This window comes from Sebastes fasciatus, chromosome 5 (assembly GCF_043250625.1).
Source record: "Sebastes fasciatus isolate fSebFas1 chromosome 5, fSebFas1.pri, whole genome shotgun sequence".
In the NCBI taxonomy this organism is placed as follows: domain Eukaryota; kingdom Metazoa; phylum Chordata; class Actinopteri; order Perciformes; family Sebastidae; genus Sebastes; species Sebastes fasciatus.
Genome location: NC_133799.1, coordinates 25,838,258 through 25,857,454, shown reverse-complemented (window position 1 = coordinate 25,857,454; position 19,197 = coordinate 25,838,258). Strand labels below are relative to the sequence as shown.

Genomic DNA, 19,197 nt, shown 5'->3' with positions numbered 1-19,197 from the left:
TGAAAGGAAATCAAATGTGATTGAATTTTCAACCTTTGCTTGTGAAGCAACAACACACACACATGCACATTTACGCCACTTTACCTGGTTTTACTGTCAGGGAGTAGTCATGTGATCGGACGCTGTCTCCACTGAGTCTTCCCGAGCACACATAGCAACCTTCGTAGGCCTTTTGTGTGTTGTGGATGACGATGCCTTGCTCCAGGCTCGCAGTATACTGGAGACCAGAGGCCAGCGCTCTACCGGAGCACGTTTCCAGGCGCAGGTTGTCCAGACTTGGATCGGTTGCCAGGCAGGAGATGGAAGCACTGTCTCCCACACGAGTGAGAATGCTGAACACCATTGATTTTCTGAAGGGATTGTCAGGATCTGCCAAAAAATGGAGGCGTCAGAGCTGCAAAACGGGGCCGCACACTGAGCTGTTGAAACTTTAGTCTGTGATGATGTGCCATGATACAACAATGCTGCACTAATATACGCTATTGTCCCACCGCTATGTTGTAACTTTGACTTCTTGCCATATGATTAATAGGAATTACTTGTTCTATCGTGTGTTTGGCTTGCTGGTAAATAGGACGGATGATGACGAGCATATTTGACACACTTTCTTTTGCACTGACACTCTTTTCTTTACACTTGAAAGTGTTTTCATGAAATCAAAATCCATTTTGCTCCTATTCATGATCTGCATTTATTGGTGAGGTCCGCCATTCCCCTACAAATTGCCTTCACAGAAAAAAAATGCATGCATGTAATCCAGCACAGCTTTATCTCACAAAGCCAGGTTTCCATCAAACACTAGCGCAAAATTTGACTGAATTTCCATGAAAATCTGTAAAAGAAAATGTGCACATTTCCATTCGACACCTTTCTGCAAATATTAGGAGTCAATTTATCAAGATAAATAGCTGGTGGTGCTAATTCTCTAATCAGAGATGATGCAAATAATGTGTTTGTTTCACATATTCATCTTTTCATCAGTTTGCGCATATCTGATGTTTTCGTCTGCTGCGATTTTTTGTCTACCCAGTCAACGTATCCTCATAGAAGTTATTCCTAATTTTCATGGGTTTTCCTGTACAGCAACACGCGTCAATTTTCACTCGTTACATGCGTACAGTCCTTTCAAAATAAAAATCCATCTTCATAGGAAACAACTTGGTTAGGTTTAGGAAAAGATGGTGGTTTGTTTTTAGACCCACCTATCCACTGAGTTTGTCGCTCTTTATACTTCCTGTTTCATGATTAAGTGGATAACATACAAATTGATTTTGTGGGGTATAAACGAATTACAGTGCATTACTTTTCGTAGGTATAGCTATGAACAGTGGGTGAGAACAGCCTGACCCAGTGGAGGACAGAAGACGTGACATTCCTGCCAATGATTTCCCAGTTTTCCATTGATCCACTGGTGAACATGTAAACCGATTTCACGAGGTTGAGCTACGTTTTGCGCATAAGTTACACAGTGAAATAACAAGTAAACTTTACGCACAACTTGCTAATTCTACACGCTTCCCTAAATTCAATGAGATATTTTTTGTCAAACTTAAAAAAAATGTGCCAACAAAGACGGTAACGAAGGAGACCGTTAGCTAGTAAACATAAATGTAAACTAGAGCAGCTTGTCTTTTAATCACAGCCACGTGATTCATGGTTATTATTCAACAGAATGAATGTTGGCGGTTGGATCCCCGGCTCCTCCTATCTGCATGTTAAAGTGACCTTGAGCGAGACACTGAATCCCAAGTTGTTCCTGATGGTCAGGCTAGCGCATTGCATGGCGCCTCCGCCACCATCGGTGTGTGAATGAGTTGTTGAAATTATAAAGCTCTTTGTCCGTTAAGGTAGAAAGACGCTATATAAATGCAGTCCATTTACCATTTACTATTTAAAATACTCTGATTTATGAGAAAAGAAAAACATTCAAAGTGTTTGTTAGCCCTCAAGGATACCCATAGTGTAACGATAACATAAGATAAGATAAGATAAGATAAGATAAGATACGCCTTTATTGATCCCCAGAGGTGAAACTCCACAGGGCCCCTTTACGTCTCATGCTTCACATGTCATGATTTATTCAAGAAGTGCATTTTGTTGTATTTTATTTACAATCAGGTGGATGGAAATGCACTCACTAATAACAGCCTCACTGTTAAACGTTCAGTCTCTCGCCACTGTATCATTGCTGCAATGCAAACGGACCATTTCCTGCTGCTGCTTCACATTAAGAGCGTTCAACTGTGAAGCGGTCACGAGAAATGTAATGCATCTGAGCACTGAACGCAATCATTCATCAGAATGCGTCCGCAGAAAGAAAACAGCGGTCATTTCTGACAGCAGATCACAACAACGTGGGTTTGTTTAAATACTGTAAACAGAAACACCAGCTGCTCTTCAGCCACGACCATCTTCAAATTTAACAGGCAGAAAGATATCTCTACCCGACAGAGGAAAAGAGTTGTAAAAGCGTGAAATGTCCAATCATATTAATCAAATTCTGATATCTCTTCATACATCTGAGTGTCTCATCTGAACAGTAGTTGCATCTTGTTGTGAGGATTGTGGAGTGAATGATCAGCACATGATACAAGCCTGCAGCGATGGCAGCGGGCCATAAAGGAGATGTGGAGTCACATCGAGGTGGAAATACAGTAAAACTCAGTCATGCACTTAGATAAATAGTTTTCTACTGTACCTGTCCGGGGCAAAGCTACGACCACCTTTCTCTGCGAACAAGCACACCTACACACACACTGCAGCGAGTACTCTGCATTTTGATTTCACTTCTCTCACCACATGACCTCAAACACGTGTAAAACACTCAACAAGCGTTGACAGATACGTCCAGCTACCTTTCACGAAGACGTAGATGGAAGTTTTCTCCCTGGTGCTCTCCTCCAGGCAGATGTAGCGGCCCATGTGGACGGGCTGAGCCCTGGAGATGCGCAGCGTGGACATCCCGGCGACCTTTTTCTCTCCCCGCACCTTCAGCCGGTCCTCCCGCTGCCACTGCATCTCCTTCTCGCCCTGGCAACGCAGCTCGAAGGGCGTGGCGAGCGGGACGACAAGGTGGGGTCCGACGGGGGTGACGGTGGGCCTGGTGTTGCCTGTAAAGGGATGGAGAGGGAAGTCAACGGCATGGCAAAAAACAAGCAAATTTGTGTTATTTATGTGTCACAAAGTAATCCCATTTTAACCAGACATCATGCATGATCATCGCCACATTACTGATATCTATGTTCACTCAGGAAGATAAATTTGAATATCCTGTATTCTGGTGACTTTTAAAGAATGAAAAAAACTAAATAATAAGTATTCTGTGCGCTTTAAACCCCCTTTTTTAATATTTCTAATGGCTTGCACCGCGCCACGGCGGCTTATCGCTGCATCAAGCAAAGCCCAACTTCGAGTGCTACACAAACCATGTTGTGTCGCGAGCATCTCTTCCAACGACATTAGGCGTATCTGTATTTTTGTCCGGGTGGAAACAGTAAGGCTCATGCACGCTGAGCAGTGCCAGAAACAGGTTGAGATAACGAAAAAGGAAAACAAATATGTGTGAACATTTGCCATAAATCGGGAGAAATACGGGAGAATTGTGACTCCGGGAGGAAACCGGGAGTTGTTATTATTATTTGAAAAGTTCAGTAATGCTACAGGAGTGAAATCATTGTGAAGTCAAAGTGTGTCAACACTTACAGTCGCACAAGATTCAACCCCTTACTATTACACCCTCTTTTTTAGGAGGGTCCAAGGGGTCTTTAGGGGTAGATAGCAGATCAACAGTAGATGTCACATAGAAGTGGTGTACATCATCTGAAAGCTGGGAACCTGAAGATTAATTTGAGATGCAGCTCAGCACTGTGTGTCAAGTTGTTCTAGTCATAAATCAGAAATAAACATGAATTAATTAATTAATTAAAATAAATTGTGAAAGTGTATCAGAGCTTAGAACATGATGATATGACATTTCCGTGTTCTATTTTGACTTATAAGTTATTGCAGCATTTTTTGGGTTGATACCATTTGTTACACAGATTTGGTGCTAAATTAAAAAGAAATGTACCACTCGAGAATTGATAAAAATGATCAATAATCCCTCCAAAATACCACATTAAGACACCAAGATCTTGAGGAACACCATAGAAAAAGCCATGCTGTGATTTGGGATCAAAAACTTTTTGACATTTGGAGATTTCTGCAGGAATTGTCATTTTTCGGCGATTAGATGGCGAGCACTTCTATTGTGTAAACTGCTCAGAAACCCCAAAATATTGTCAATCTAGCTAGGAAAGCCATCCATCCTCTGAATGCTCTAGGTCTCTAGTCTGATCCATCCATCCTCTGAATGCTCTAGGTCTGTAGTCTGATCCATCCATCCTCTGAATGCTCTAGGTCTCTAGTCTGATCCATCCATCCTCTGAATGCTCTAGGTCTCTAGTCTGATCCATCCATCCTCTGAATGCTCTAGGTCTCTAGTTTGTGGCTGTAAAGTTTCATGAGGCTGAAATTATCCTAGAGGTCACCACAGGTCATTTTATACAGTGAGGTCAAAAAATGGTCTCACTACAATGAAATGTCTCCTATGGGGACTAACATCAACACACATGAATACAGTTGGGCTCATTGGATCCACAAGAGTCTCAGCTTTACAGTGATACCCAATTTATGGAATTCAAGACTGTTTAGGGACCCCAGTATGCAGAAATATTCAAACTAACCATTTTTAGAATAGGAGAAAATAACAAATGTATACTGCATTCAAAAAACTGCATGTGATTATCATAAAGTGGGCATGTCTGTAAAGAGGAGACTCGTGTACCCATAGTACCCATTTTCATTCTCATATCTGGAGGTCAGAGGTCAAGGGACCCCTTTGAAAATGGCCATGACAGTCCTCACAAATATTTAGCGTAAATTGGGTTCTTACCGACAATAGCTTGAAAACTGAGCCTGCAACAACCTCTGTAAAACAGAATAGCTGCCGGGACCGCCGGCTCAATCCCTGATCCAAAAGTGAATAACAGGATTTCTACTTGCTCTCATTTCCAAATTGATTGGTAGTTTTTTTCTCACAGTGCTGACAACACATATATATTGGATAAGTCAAAGTTAAAGTAGTGGTTCCCAACCGATAATGGCTTGTGAGCCCTCAGCACGTGGTTATAGCTTGGAAAGCTGTGAGCAGTTCAAAGAGTTGATATAAACGGTTGTTTTCACAAGTAAAAAGCAAAAAATAGAGCTTGAATAATCTTGTGACCCTTCACATTTATCTTGGGACCCCTGGGGGTGTCTGAACCACTGTGTTAAAGGTTTGTCTCCATCAGTAATGTTTATGAAAGCCGGAGTAACAAAAATATGATTACTTTGATCATTTGAGAAACAGAAACTTTCTTAGTTTTCATCCGCAACTCCGACTTTAACGATATATGTGACAGACTGAGCTTTTAAATTGTGACCATCATCATAAAGCAGGTAAAGAGACTCGGTGTGACAGCAGGGATTGAACCCTCGGCCTCTTGACATTGGGGAAGCGAATGAGTTTATTAAGGCTGTCCTGAATACCCTAGCAATATCCGTCTGAGAATAACTCATAATAATTAATGTTGAATATGAATAATAAACAAGGCAAAAGTGAGCTTGGCTCAAAAAAAGGTTTTGCTCTTTTGAAACTAATGGAACGAGTTCTACTCCGGAAACGAAATTGAAGTCGGAAAAAAATCCACGTTTTTGGCCAAAATGTAAAAAAATTTGGGCACCCTGGACTTTTAAACCCCACAAGGCACAACTAGACCCCACTGTCAACCATCACACCAAATTTGAAGTTCCTAAGTAAAATAGTCTCCGAGGTCTGCTCCGGAAATGAAAGTGTGACACGCGAACGGATGGAAGGACGGATAAACGGAGGACGGACACGCGGAGCGCTATATACCCCCGACTATGTTGTATAATAATGTTGTGGGATTATTCCATATTTCATGGGCTATTTGGGAATTTATACTTTTCTTACTTATATATAAAAAACAAAAAACAAAGCACTCGAATACTGATTTGGAGGTCGATTACCATGGCAACGGTCGAAGCAATTGGGTCAGCCCCAGAGTTTATGTTGCCTGAGAGACCATCACCATGGTGGGGTAATATTTCTATTGAAGCCACCTGTGAAAAACTCTGCAGGATTGTGAAACACATTGCTGGACTACGGACCGGTCCAGTGGGGCCGGTGCTCCGGGGCCTCGGACTGCCAGGAAGCGCCCCACAGTTTGAGCCTCTCCGTGCTTAAAGCGTGATCACTAGGCTCCTCAGAGCATCCATCAAGCGTAACACCTGGGCTAACTTACTGTACACTCAGTGAATGCTTGAAACGAGAGCCTCTCAGAGAGAATAGTGCTCTACCACTGAGCCACTGGTTGGTACGCTATTCAATGTATTAATATGCAGAAGGTCAAAACCGGACTCTATAATTTAGAGACCCAACAAGAGATTCCCCGTGAGCATGCATTCTTATACGACAGTGGCAAGAAAAAACTCCCCTTTAACGGGTAGAAACCTTGAGCTTGAGCTACAATATGCTGTGCTTAAACAAAGCTGATTTAGACCAACCTATATTTTCATCTTCTAAACTTTTGACAAATACAACTACTTGAGAAGTAAAAGATAAGTATGTGGACAAAAACAGGGCTGATAAATCAACAAAACTAAGCTTCACCAAAATATTTTTAGATTAACCTTATCCCCCAAAGCTGACCTAAAACTTAAAGATATTGGCAGTAAACATATGTGGAACGTTGTGTCTGTACAGTATGAAGGAAAGTACAGTACAGAGATGGCATTTGATTTGTTAGGGATGTTAATAATTAACCGTTTAACCGGCATTAAGAACTTTAACCGATTAACGCTATCCGTTAAACGGTTAAAAATAAATATTAATAATTAATTAAAAGGAGAAAAGCTGGTCCACCTTAAGAGAGTCTGAGGCGGAGTTACAGATACAGGAAGTCGGCTCCGGTCTTGAGGTGTTGTAGCCTCGTAGCATTTATTCACCAACAAACAAACTGTACACACACTGTCTGCTACAGCTACGTTCACAGCTAGAACGCCACACACTAACCCACACTCACCGCCGCCACACACACGCGGTCTGTCGGACACTCGCTAAAGTTACGCCGCACTGACAGAGCGTATGTGTGTGGCTACAGCGAGCACGAAGCCTTTGGCAGCGCTACAGCTGCTAACGTAGCACAATCGCTTAAGTTACGCCGGGCGACAGAGTATCGTTACGCCGGGCAGACAAACAGCTGACAACCTGCTAAACTAAACTAAATGATGCGGTGGTGGCGGCGGACGTTACTGGGTAAATGGCGGCATGTCCGTGACACCACACGCAGTACCGTGGCTGCTAACGCTCCCAGACGGGTGAACTGGGGACTTGTCTGTTGTGTTCGTACACTGCAGCTGGCTCACCGCTACATGAGCACGCACTAATCTTATCGGTTAACGGTTAATAATCGGTTAACGAGGGTTGGTGTTACAAAGGCCAGCACCACTTGGACTATACCACCCCCCTCTAGATTGGTATGTTCTGTCTGCAAGACAAGTTTTTTTCTGTGTTCGAGTAGTTTGGCCAATTCAGCCCAAAACGTGTGTTACCGCCTTTGTTTCGACTTTTGTGTGCGTCCATTGAACTGTACATGACTATGGTGTATATATAGTGTAGTTATAGTTATAGTCATGCTAATTAGGCCCACTTAAGAGCAATTGAGTGTCTGCTATGCTAGTTTCCACCTGCCTGTTCTCAATGTTACTGCAGTCAACGCGCCTCTGTTCTGTCATTACCTGTTGTAAACTTGTTATATTACTGTATTCATATTCAGTCTGTAAGTTTAGTCAGGTAATATGCCCATAAGTTAGTTTTTTGTTGTACGTACAGTGGTTTGTTGTGGGTTGTATAACTAATATCCTATTAGTTAATTGTTGCCTAGCTGCCAGTTATTCCCTTTTAATTGGATGATTTAGTGTAGGTAGGTAGCTGGTACTGTTGTGGCATCATGGTCCACCTTGTGGCAGTGCTGTACATAGCGGCACATGTCATTTAGTTCCTTAAAGTGCCTGTGTTTAATGGTTTCTATTTGTTTTATTCTTCTTTTTCAGAAACACACACACATAGACACTCACAAACACCCTTATATTCAATAAGAGAAACCACGTAGGTAATCCTGTACACCCTGTCACGCCAAACTCTGCAATAAAGTTTTTCAAATTAGCATCTGTACTTTGTGTCTTTCAGTCACGTAGACGAGAGCTGGTTGAAGCTGCTGCTCAGGCTCCAGCGAACAGCCCCCCTCCCAGACTGTCTATGCTGCCCTGAAAGAGCAGATGGCCCAGCAAAGAGTCCGGCTGGGTCCGGGAGAAAGAAAAAAAATTCTGAAGGCAGAAAGTCAGAGAGAGCCCTTCGAAAAGAAGCTCAGGCGGAGAGGAAGAGCAAGGAGAAGAAGGAGGAGCAGCAAAGAGACTCCCAGTGATCCGGTGCAGATGCTGAGAAGAACCCCACTGGACTCTGAAAACCCAAACATTACTGCTGGCCATAGAAGATGCTGCCCTGAAGACCAGATTGGAGGAAAGCTGCAAGACTGTAAAGTCAAATCAGCCAGATGGAGGAGGATTGGCGTAACAAATTGAGGCCATCGGAGAAGCAAAGCATTGATCTTCAAGTACTTGTCCTGAAAACTGACAAGGACAGAAGGAAAAGAAGGAGGCAGAAAGGAGGATAGGGAGAAGAGAGGGGAGTAAACATCCCTTATCTCCTCCTAACCCAGTGTATGAGCACAACAGAGTCCCCAGTAGCGTGAGCAGCCACGGTGTTGCATGTAGTGTCGCGGACATGCAGCCACTTTCCCAGTAAAAGTCCGCCGCCACCACCACCGCATCATTTAGTTTAGTTTAGCAGGTTGTCAGCTGTTTGTCTGCCCAGTGTAACGATACTCTGTCGCCCGGCGTAACTTTAGCGACTGTCCGACAAAACGTGTGTTTGTGCTACGTTAGCAGCTGTAGCGCTGCCGGAGGCTTCGTGCTTCCTGTAGCCACATACATACGCTCTGTCAGCGCGGCGTAACTTTAGCGAGTAGCCGACAGACCGTGTGTGGGGTTTTGTCGCAGGCGTTATAGCTGTGAACGTAGCTGTAGCAGACAGTGTGTGTACAAATTATTTTGTCGCTGAATAAATGCTACGGGCATGTCTTGATAAACCTCACAGTGAAGGTGTCAATAGATAAGTAATATAAAAATGTCTAATGATTCTTGATTACAAATATTCAGATCACTCAGGAATAGATTTTAAATATTAATATCTATTTACAGACTAGAAGCCTGATTCTCCTTTACAATAATTCACAACATGTCTGGTCGGCAAACTCATTAAAATATGCAATAATTACGATCAGTGTATATGATGATTATATAGCTGGCTACTGTTTCCCACTGGTTGGCTTCTCCAGACCCTTTTGGAAAGACCTTATAAGGGGCTCAAAAAATCCGCAGTCCGTTGGGTACTCGGTTCCAGTCCTAGCATTGGACCAAGTACAGAGTGTGGACTGGTAGGCTGGAAAGGTGCCAGTTCGCCCTTGAGCAAGCCCCTTAAAACTGCTTCGGGCGCTTGTATAGTAGCTGCTCCTAATATACTAGGATGCAGTAGTTAAATGTCACTGTGTACAATGTGCGACAATGAAAATGGTTTTACAGGAGCCCAAAAAGACATGTGCCCAGAGGACTCATCCTGCTCTGTAAAAAGGTGCTGCTGACCTCCATCCTCACATCCCTCCTTTGGTGCTATAAATAAATAAATAAATCTCAAATATTAAATCAATTATTCTCCCATTACCACATTATTCACTTCAATAAACTTTAGAAACGTGTAAAAGGGTGTGGTGTCACGACAGCAAACTGGTTGAATCACAGGACAGCAAAATATCTTTGCATATAAATGTGTCTGTTTGGAGACTCTTGGTGTTTGCAGAGCCGCCTGTGCGTAAATATTTGGCCAACAACTGTGGAATTTAACGTCCATGTTTGGTTATCACAAACAGGGCAGGAAGGAGATAAAAAAGAGGATCTACAAGTTCTTCATTTGATGTATTATTTAAATAATTTTGACTAAGTAACAAATTACCCCAATATTTACCTCAAAATGTATCAGAAATTAATTTATTATAAACATGATTTAAAATTGATATGCTAAAATAGCATATAATCGTTAAAAAGCGGCTGTGCACTACTCTTCATCGGACGTGGAAAACCAAAACTAATAGAAGACACTTCTGATCAGACACAAGTGTCTGTTCTCACCAACACAAATGAACACAATTTTTGGAAGAGTAATGCAAAACAGCACTTTACTATGGACATAAATCCACTTTTCTCTGCTGCTAAACACAACTGCAAATTGGGTGTATGACTGCAAATTGTATGAAATTGTGTTTGAAACGTTTACTTATTTTATTCTTCTATTGTTATTTTTAGAAAAATTACAGGGTAAGAGTGAATTAGGTTTGGATTGAATTAGGTTTATGTAAAAACGGGCTCAAGGCAAACATTCATTGCGTGCTGCATGTGTTGCATCACATGACAGAAGAGGCGAGCCTGTGCACACACAATGCGTGAGGATGTGGCAGTCATTCAAATTCCCCTGAAGATACCGACATGGCGTGAGCATCAACGAGCCTCCCACGAGCGTGTCAAGCTGTCGATCAGATGGGAAAAACACGGGGGCAGAAAATAGAGCCGGTCCACCTGATCTACTGCCGCCCTGAGCTGCTGCTGCTGCAGGAAGGAGGTCTGCAGACGCACCGAGCGCAGCTGCGCAGAAAGGAGCGCAAAGTTAGAAACAGCAACACTTTGTGGTGCACCGCTTGTTTCGGTAAAAGGATGAGGGTTTGTGCGTGCACCAACAGGCTTCCATAAATTTCAGAGCCAAGTCTGGCAAAGTCCCAAAAGATAAAAAAAAAAAAAAAGCTGAAGCATATTGTTTTATGCTGAATGCAGTACCTGTGAGGGTTTCTGGACAATATCTGTCATTGTTTTGTGTTGTTAAGTGATATACAATAATAAAGATATACAGACATTTGAGTAAAGCAGCATATTTGTCCACTCCCATGTTGATAAGAGTATTAAATACTTGACAAATCTCCCTTTAAGGTACATTTTGAACAGATAAAAAAAATGTGGGATTAATTTGGGATTAGTCCCAAAAGAAAAGAAAAAAGATGACTCGCATATGAACTAAACAACCATTCAAATTAATAAAAAACCCTCAAATCAAACCAGAACTAGACTACTTTGTGTATAAAACAAAACGTAACAATACAATTAGGGATATTCAGAAGAGGACGCCAGGAAATAATAGAAGCAATGTGTTTCCAAAAAAGAAATTCATGTGTCAAAGCAGCAACATCAGCAAACAGAGTGAAACACAGGAGAGGTAAAGGTATACAAAAATTATAAAAACAATAATAAAGATATAAAAGATACAGAGTGAATGGGTGAACAAAGTGTGTGCAGTCGTCAATAAATAAATGTAGTATGTGCAATAAATAAATGTAATATGTGCAATAAATAAATGTAATATGTGCATATGTGCAGTCTATAAAGTGGTATATAGGATGTATAGTGTAAAGTAAGTGTAAAGTGCGCCAGTGGTTAGAGTCAGATAGTGCATGTTTAAAGGCAGATAGTGCATGTTTAAAGGCAGAAAGTGCATGTTTAAAGGCAGATAGTGCATGTTTAAAGGCAGATAATGCATGTTTAAAGGTAGAAAGTACATGTTTAAAGGCAGATAATGCATGTTTAGAGGTAGAAAGTGCATGTTAAAAGGTAGATAGTGCATGTTTAAAGGCAGATAATGCATGTTTAAAGGTAGAAAGTACATGTTTAAAGGCAGATAATGCATGTTTAGAGGTAGAAAGTGCATGTTAAAAGGTAGATAGTGCATGTTTAAAGGCAGATAGTGCATGTTTAAAGGTAGATAGTGCATGTTTAAAGGCAGATAGTGCATGTTTAAAGTTCTTAAAGTCCTCATAGTTCTCATATGGGGGTCAGGTCTTGGTTGTGGATCCTGATGGCTTGATGGCTACCAGCATGAAGGACTGTTGCAGGCGCTTTGTGTTTTGCTCCAATACAATTACAGATACTCAGAAGAGGACGCCAGGAAATAATAGAAGCAATGTGTTTCCAAAAAAGCGCAACGAAACCACCAAAAAAGTGCTTTAATAAAAGTCACACGTGATAATATTTATCCAACAAAGTGAGAAATTGCATAACCAGTTTGTGGAGCTGCTGGTTTTGCATACTTCCCAGGAACAACCAGGAGCTGCCTCTAGATTTCTATAATGACGGTTATATGTGGAGGAAAAACCGCATGAACCTGTCGTCGAGCACAAACACGATCAGAACAGTCTCAGTGTGCATTATTCAGCATCCTACACTGTAACATTTTGTCCTGTAGATTAACAGTAAAATACTGTTACAGTTAATTTACAGTAATCAACTGGTTGCAGCATGGTTGCAGCAGCAGTGGCTTACTGTAAATTTAATTTGATTACTGTTATAATACAATGTACTAAAACACTGTATAGTGCTGTATTTTATTGAATGTAGTCAATACAATATTGTTTTTTCTAAATTAGCAATGGAATTTCACCATAAGCCCAAAATACAGTGTACTTTACCTCCAAGTTTGATTACTTTGTTAATGCTTCTGAATAAATAAAACATGCATTATTAAAGTAGCCTCGCAGATCATCAGCTAAAAGTGTCCTCTTTCCTCATCAGGTTGCACTGACTTCAGATCTCATTGCACCAGAACAAAGAAAAATGTGCACAAATGCACGGAGAAGGAGCATGCATGGATTATCTTTTACCTCACTGTGTGCTAAAGGGAGCTGAGCGATAGATAGTCGACTGTGTGTTGCTCCAAACAGCAACAAGTTTCGTGCGTAAAGGCGCATCGGATCTTACCTGGATGGAAGGTTAAGTGTAAAAACACAGCCAGCAGTATCCAGTGGTATTCCATAGTGATTATTCCATGGGTCTAGCTGTGAAGGTGAGCCAGTGCCTCTCTGGTTTAAGGTCTCTCTACTACTCTACTCGTTGTGTGAAGTTGACTGTGATAAGAGGCGCAATTTACAAGTCTTTAAAGGCACAGATGCTCAGTTCAGCTCGAGCTCGCAACAGCAGCAGCCGTCGCTTGTCTGCAAACATTTCTGTTTCTCCTGCAGCGATACAGATCCACCAGGTATCTGTACTGTGGCTCACTGTGGCGTCACAACAACATGTTTATAGAGAGCCAGCGGTGGTGGAGCCTATTACTCATCACGCTATACGCTTGGAGAGAGGGAGGTGTCTGGGACCTGTTGTCTCACAGAGAGGCAGAGAGAGCGAGACAAAGTCCAGCTCTGCTTTTGTCTTTTTCATCTGTTATGATAAACCATACATGTGTTGTGAAAAACATGCACATGTCCTCTCCAAAGAGACAATAACTCATCCAGTATTTTTATTTTATTTATTTATTTATTTATTTGCACATATATAAAACTGCACAAAATCCAGTCAATGAAAAAAAAAAAAGAAATGTGTCAGGAGAGGTCAAGAGAGAGAGAGAGAGAGAGAGAGAGACAAAGTCCAACACTGCTTTTGTCTTTTTCATCTGTTATGATAAACCATACAAGATTCAAGATTTGCACCTATATATATAAGTACATTGGAATTCTGAGCAGTTTACACCGAGTCAGCTTTAAGAAAAGAAAAACGGTAGAAAAGACACAAGGTAATTACAGTACAAAATAAGTAGCACATTCAACTCAACACAATAAATAAATAAATAATTAAAATATAAAACGCCCTCAGTGTAGTCAATAAATAAACTAAACTACCCTCTGCATAGGAACGATACCCCCAAAATAGAAATATACAGTAAATAAATAAATACTTCCAAAAATGAATGCAAAAATAAATAAATAAATGCAAAAATAAATAAATTAATACATTCAAAAATTTATAAAAATAAATTCACAAATAAATAATTAAAATATAAAACGCACTCAGTGTAGTCAATAAATAAACTAAACTACCCTCTGCATAGGAACGATACCCCAGAATACAAATGTACAGTATATATATATATGCTCCATGACCATGTTAAAAGAACTTGTAAAATAATTAATATATTTCAGACAATTACACAGTGGAAGGCAGCATATTGCACAGCACACGTTCTGGGACAAGTAGTTAAATCTTTAAGTTTAAGCCACCTGGACTATTGCTCACCTGTATGGTCTTCTGCACCGAAAAGCATACTGCGGAAACTACAAATTGCACAAAACAGAGCTGCAAGACTTGTGTTACACTGCCCCATGAGAACGAACACAGACAGCATGCATCATAAACTGTCATGGTTACCAGTAGAGAAAAGACTTGCCTTAAGCACAGCGACATTCTTTAGCAACAGCATTTATTCTACTAAACCCGAGTTTTTATACAGTCAAATTAGCAGATGCAGGGACGTTCACAGTCATTTCACTAGAACAGCGGGTGATGGCCAACTCATGTTACCTCACCCAAAATCGAATGCCTTAAAAAAGACGGTCATTTACCGCGCCATCACTCACTGGAATAGCTGCCCTCTTCACATCCGTCAATCCTCTAACAAATCCACATTCAAATACCATCTACGAATACATTACTTAAACAGCTGATCGATAGTCCAGTGTTGGTCATGTATGGTTTTCTTTGTTTTCTTTGTTCCTTTTTCCCTGATAATGGGCCTTGAGGCTAAACAAAAAAAAAAAAAAAAAAAAAAAAAAAAATTGTGGAAGATTTGTGTATGAATTTGAAATTTGAAATTTGAAATTTATATATGTTTGAAAATTTGAGTGTTATTAGTGTAACACAAATGTGATGTTGTATATAGTATGTATGTGATAAATTAATGTACATGATTTCGGACCCCAGGAAGACTAGCTGGTGCCATTGGTATCAGCTAATGGGGATCCTTTTTAAATAAATAAATAAATTACAGTCCATTCAGTTCAGGTGTACTGTGTGTTAATAATGGTATGGAGGTGAGGAGTGGGGGATTTGTGTCCCTCTTTAACGCCCTTTGCCAAGTCATGTCTTGTGAAAAACAGGCACATGTCCTCTCCAAGGAGACAATAACTCATCCAGTATTTTTATTTTTATTTATTTATTTATTTGTACATAAATAAAACTTCAAAGAATCCAGTCAATCAAAAAAAAAAAAAAATGTGTCAGGAGAGGTCAAGAAGCCACCTCCCCCCCAACCCCAGGAGAAAAAAATAACAATAACAAAAAAGGAAGAAAGATCTAAACTAATCTAATTTTAAAAATACAACAAAAGTTAAACGACAACAAGAAGTACACAAAATGTGCAGGAAAACCTAACCAAACAGTGGAAAACAATCCAATAAAAACAATGAAATACATACAAAAAACAGTACAGAAGAAAAGAAAATATATCTAAACATATCCAAAGATAATTAGACATCATGAATTAAATGTGATGATGACTTCCTTTTAAAATGTTCTAAGGATAACAAGCTCTTAATAATGTGTATTTTGGTGTTCTGTATTTGTACACCACGATATCTGAGGTAGTACTGGCCATGTTTTGTTTTGTAAAAAGGCAGATGATGAAGATGATTAACCTGTCTAGTATTATGTGAATGAATTTGAGAATTAGATTTAAAGAAGTTGCTAAACGATTCAATTCAATTCAATTTATTTTTGTAAAGCGTCAAATCACAACAGAAGTTATCTCAAGACGCTTTATGATGGTAAAGAAGAAGGCAAGAACATATATTAATATATAAACACACATAACTGGTGAATATTTATGTCATAAACTGAAATTTATTTATTCATTTATGTTTTTCAAACGTAAGTCCTAAAAAATATCCTAAATTAAGACAAGCAGATCATAAAAGGACCCTTTGTCTTTTCCCGCCTCATGATACCACACATGACATTTTTGGGAACACTCACAGTTGGATTATTTTTTCCGTCGGCTATCAAACAGGCATGCCATGGTGACCACGCTCTACATAATGTTGACAGCGATTAGCAACCCCATTTTTTATTGAAAACAGCCGCCAAAACAAGTTTTCCCCTAAAGTCGATTCCCTTTGATGCCCATAATAGACCAGACCTCATCCTCTGTTGGCACCCAGTGAGACTTTTTAGGGGGTAAACCATGACTAAAAGTCAGGAGGAACCGAAACCGCCTAATTTTCTGTTTTGGTTATTCTGTGATATGATGTAAGACCGTTTTATTTTTCCTGTTATCTCTCCCAGAGATTCCTAGACATAGGCCCACATTGTGAATGTGCTACGTGCAATATTACACAGAGTTTTAAAGGCAGGGGTGGCAAAGATTTTATTAACATTTTTTGTTATATTTGTTGAAATTCTCATTACATCTCAACAGCAATTAATAAATCAATTACGTGATGGAAAATAATTCACCACAGGGACCCCAAAAGGGAAGTCTGGGGTGGAGCTGTTGCCCCCGCGACCCGACCCCGGATAAGCGGTTGAAGATGAGTGAGTGAGAAAATAATTCCTTTTGCTGAGTTAACTTTACCGTTCCAAGACATGACATCAGCTTTATTGTTTGCAATATTAGCCACATATCCTGAATTTCAAGTTTTAAACACAATATTATGTTAGACATGAAGATATATGTAAGGGGTATAATGTACAGCGAGCCGGTCATTGTTGTGAAAGAATCCCTGACAGGGCGATGCCATTCTTTCACAACAATGACCCGCCAGTTGTACATTATCCCGTTTATTACACGGCTAGCTACTGAAGAAATCCATATTTTGACACCAAAACGGTCCTCCAGAGTCCGACATCAGAACTGCGCCCATAGCAACAGTCTGCTATACTGTACATAGCAACGGTCTGTTATACAGAAATTACAGACTGCAGAACGCCGTGATTTTAACATGTTAACTATACGTTATAGACATTGTACTACGTGTAACGTTATAAACAAACGTCATCATCACGTCCCATTACACTGATAATATGCACCACTTAGCAGTTGTTGTTGTTACCAGTGCTATCAAAACTTAACTTAATAACGCCTATTCAATAGCCTGGTAACAGCCAAATCGTGTGTTTGAGTAATTAAATGTTGTTCCCATACAACTAAAATGCATTCTCAATTACATTTAGAAGGAAATGTATTTTGTCGCAGATTACGTTTGTCTTTTACACGTCAAAAATACCTTTATTATAAGTCTGCGGACAACCGCAGCGAGTGACCTAGTATATCGAGCGACCGTGAATGAAAACATTATCGAATAATAACGGGTATGGCAAGCGAGAAAGTCCACTACTGATGGGTGGATGGGTCCACCGAATCTAGAATGAAACAGATTTGTGGTTCAGAAACATATTAAATATAAAATGAATATAATATAACACAAACTCTGTAAATGTAATTATTTTTGTTGTTTATTTATTTTCTATATATCTGTTTATACTTCTGTTTATAAGCATGTGAACAATAAAGATAGTTAAAAAGAAGCTCAGTAGGCTACACATATCCTATTTATTCTCAACCAGTTGTAGTTTGGGCTACTAGTTTCTGCCTCTATTTATTTACGCATATAATTTGCATGATTTGATGTGTTGGTACAGACAGGCGGAGACCCGTAAACATCCAATGTTTACTACTTTTTAACAAAGATGCCCCCCATGCAAATGACTTTGGCTGTGGGTTAATGTGATACTTGGTCTACTTGTTCAACAAATGACAATGAATGAATGTTCCTACTACTAACCAAACAAGGCAAAAGTTAGCATGGCTCATATAACCCCATGAATTTAATATAACAAACTCTCGCATTATGAAATGTAATTATTTTAGTTTTGTCTTCTTTTTTGATATTGTTTTTTATTGTCTATATATCTGTTTGTACTTCTGTATATAAACGTGTACAATAAAGAAAGTAAAAAAAAAGAAAAGAGCTCAGTAGGCTACGCATGTCCTATTAATTCTCAGCCAGTTGTAATTTCGACTCTATTTATCTATGCATATAATTTGATGTGTTGGTACATATAGGCGGAGACCCGTAAACATCCAATGTTTACCATTTTCTGACAAATATGGCCGCCACATGCAAATGACTTTGGCTGTGGACTAAACCAACCCCCAAACCCAACACTTTGTGTGCATAATGTGATACTTGGTTTACTTGTTCGACAAATGACAAACAACAATTCTGCACTGGCATTTATAGTCTGAGGCCGTGAATGTTTCTACTACTAACCAAATCAACATCATGAAATTTGAGACGCATGCTTAGGAAACAGGTAATCACTTAAAATTCCAAAACACGTGTGGATGCATTCAATGTTACATGTGTGGCATTTGGCAAAGATTGTTATTAGGGCTGTCAAAGTTAATGTAATAATGCAAATTCTTAAAAAGAAATGATCCGCCTAGTTGCAGACGTCTCTTTGCCAATGTAAGCCAGAGGGAAAAAGTATTTTTGGGCCCAATGGAACCACGTGACGGAACGGAAGTTATAGTACCGCCATTTGGCCACTACGAAAATTGGGATCAACTACCGCCACTCTTCCCTGGGGGCTTGAAGGGTACCAACGAGTTTCACCTTTACAGACATGCCCACTTTATGATAATCACATGCAGTTTGGGGCAAGTCATAGTCAAGTCAGCACACTGACACACTGACAGCTGTTGTTACCTGTTGGGCTGCAGTTTGCCATGTTATGATTTGAGCATATTTTTTATGCTAAATGCAGTACCTGTGAGGGTTTCTGGACAATATCTGTCATTGTTTTGTGTTATTGATTTCCGGTAATAAATATATACCTACATTTGCATAAAGCAGCATATTTGTCCACAAATCTCCCTTCAAGGTACATTTTGAACAGATAAAAAAATGTGCGATTAGTTTGGGATTAGTCGCGATTGATTATGGACAAACGTTATTGATCGCGATTTAATATTTGAATCGATTGACAGCCCTAATTGTTATAGAGACTCTTCTTGTATTCAAAGCTAAACCGGTATCTGGTCACTCGTTACCTGCTCATGTAGTTTGTGTGTGTTTGGTCATGAGTGCTACTTGAACCACAGAATGGCTGCAGGCT

General features: G+C 40.0%; 1 protein-coding gene across 2 annotated transcripts in view; it reads right to left on the bottom strand.

The window, feature by feature from the left end:
• Positions 1-13,306, bottom strand: part of kita (KIT proto-oncogene, receptor tyrosine kinase a) — a 37,805-nt gene extending 24,499 nt beyond the window's left edge. The window contains exons 1-3 of one of the 2 annotated variants that reach the window (XM_074636114.1): positions 13,012-13,306; positions 2,856-3,110; positions 85-369 (exon numbers count right to left, since the gene is read on the bottom strand). In XM_074636114.1, coding sequence (XP_074492215.1) covers positions 85-369; positions 2,856-3,110; positions 13,012-13,066 — 595 coding nt within the window. In that variant the 5' untranslated portion in view covers positions 13,067-13,306. The remainder of the gene's footprint in view (positions 1-84; positions 370-2,855; positions 3,111-13,011) is intronic. The other variant, XM_074636115.1, reaches the window with a different exon arrangement.
• Positions 13,307-19,197: the final 5,891 nt, after the last annotated feature.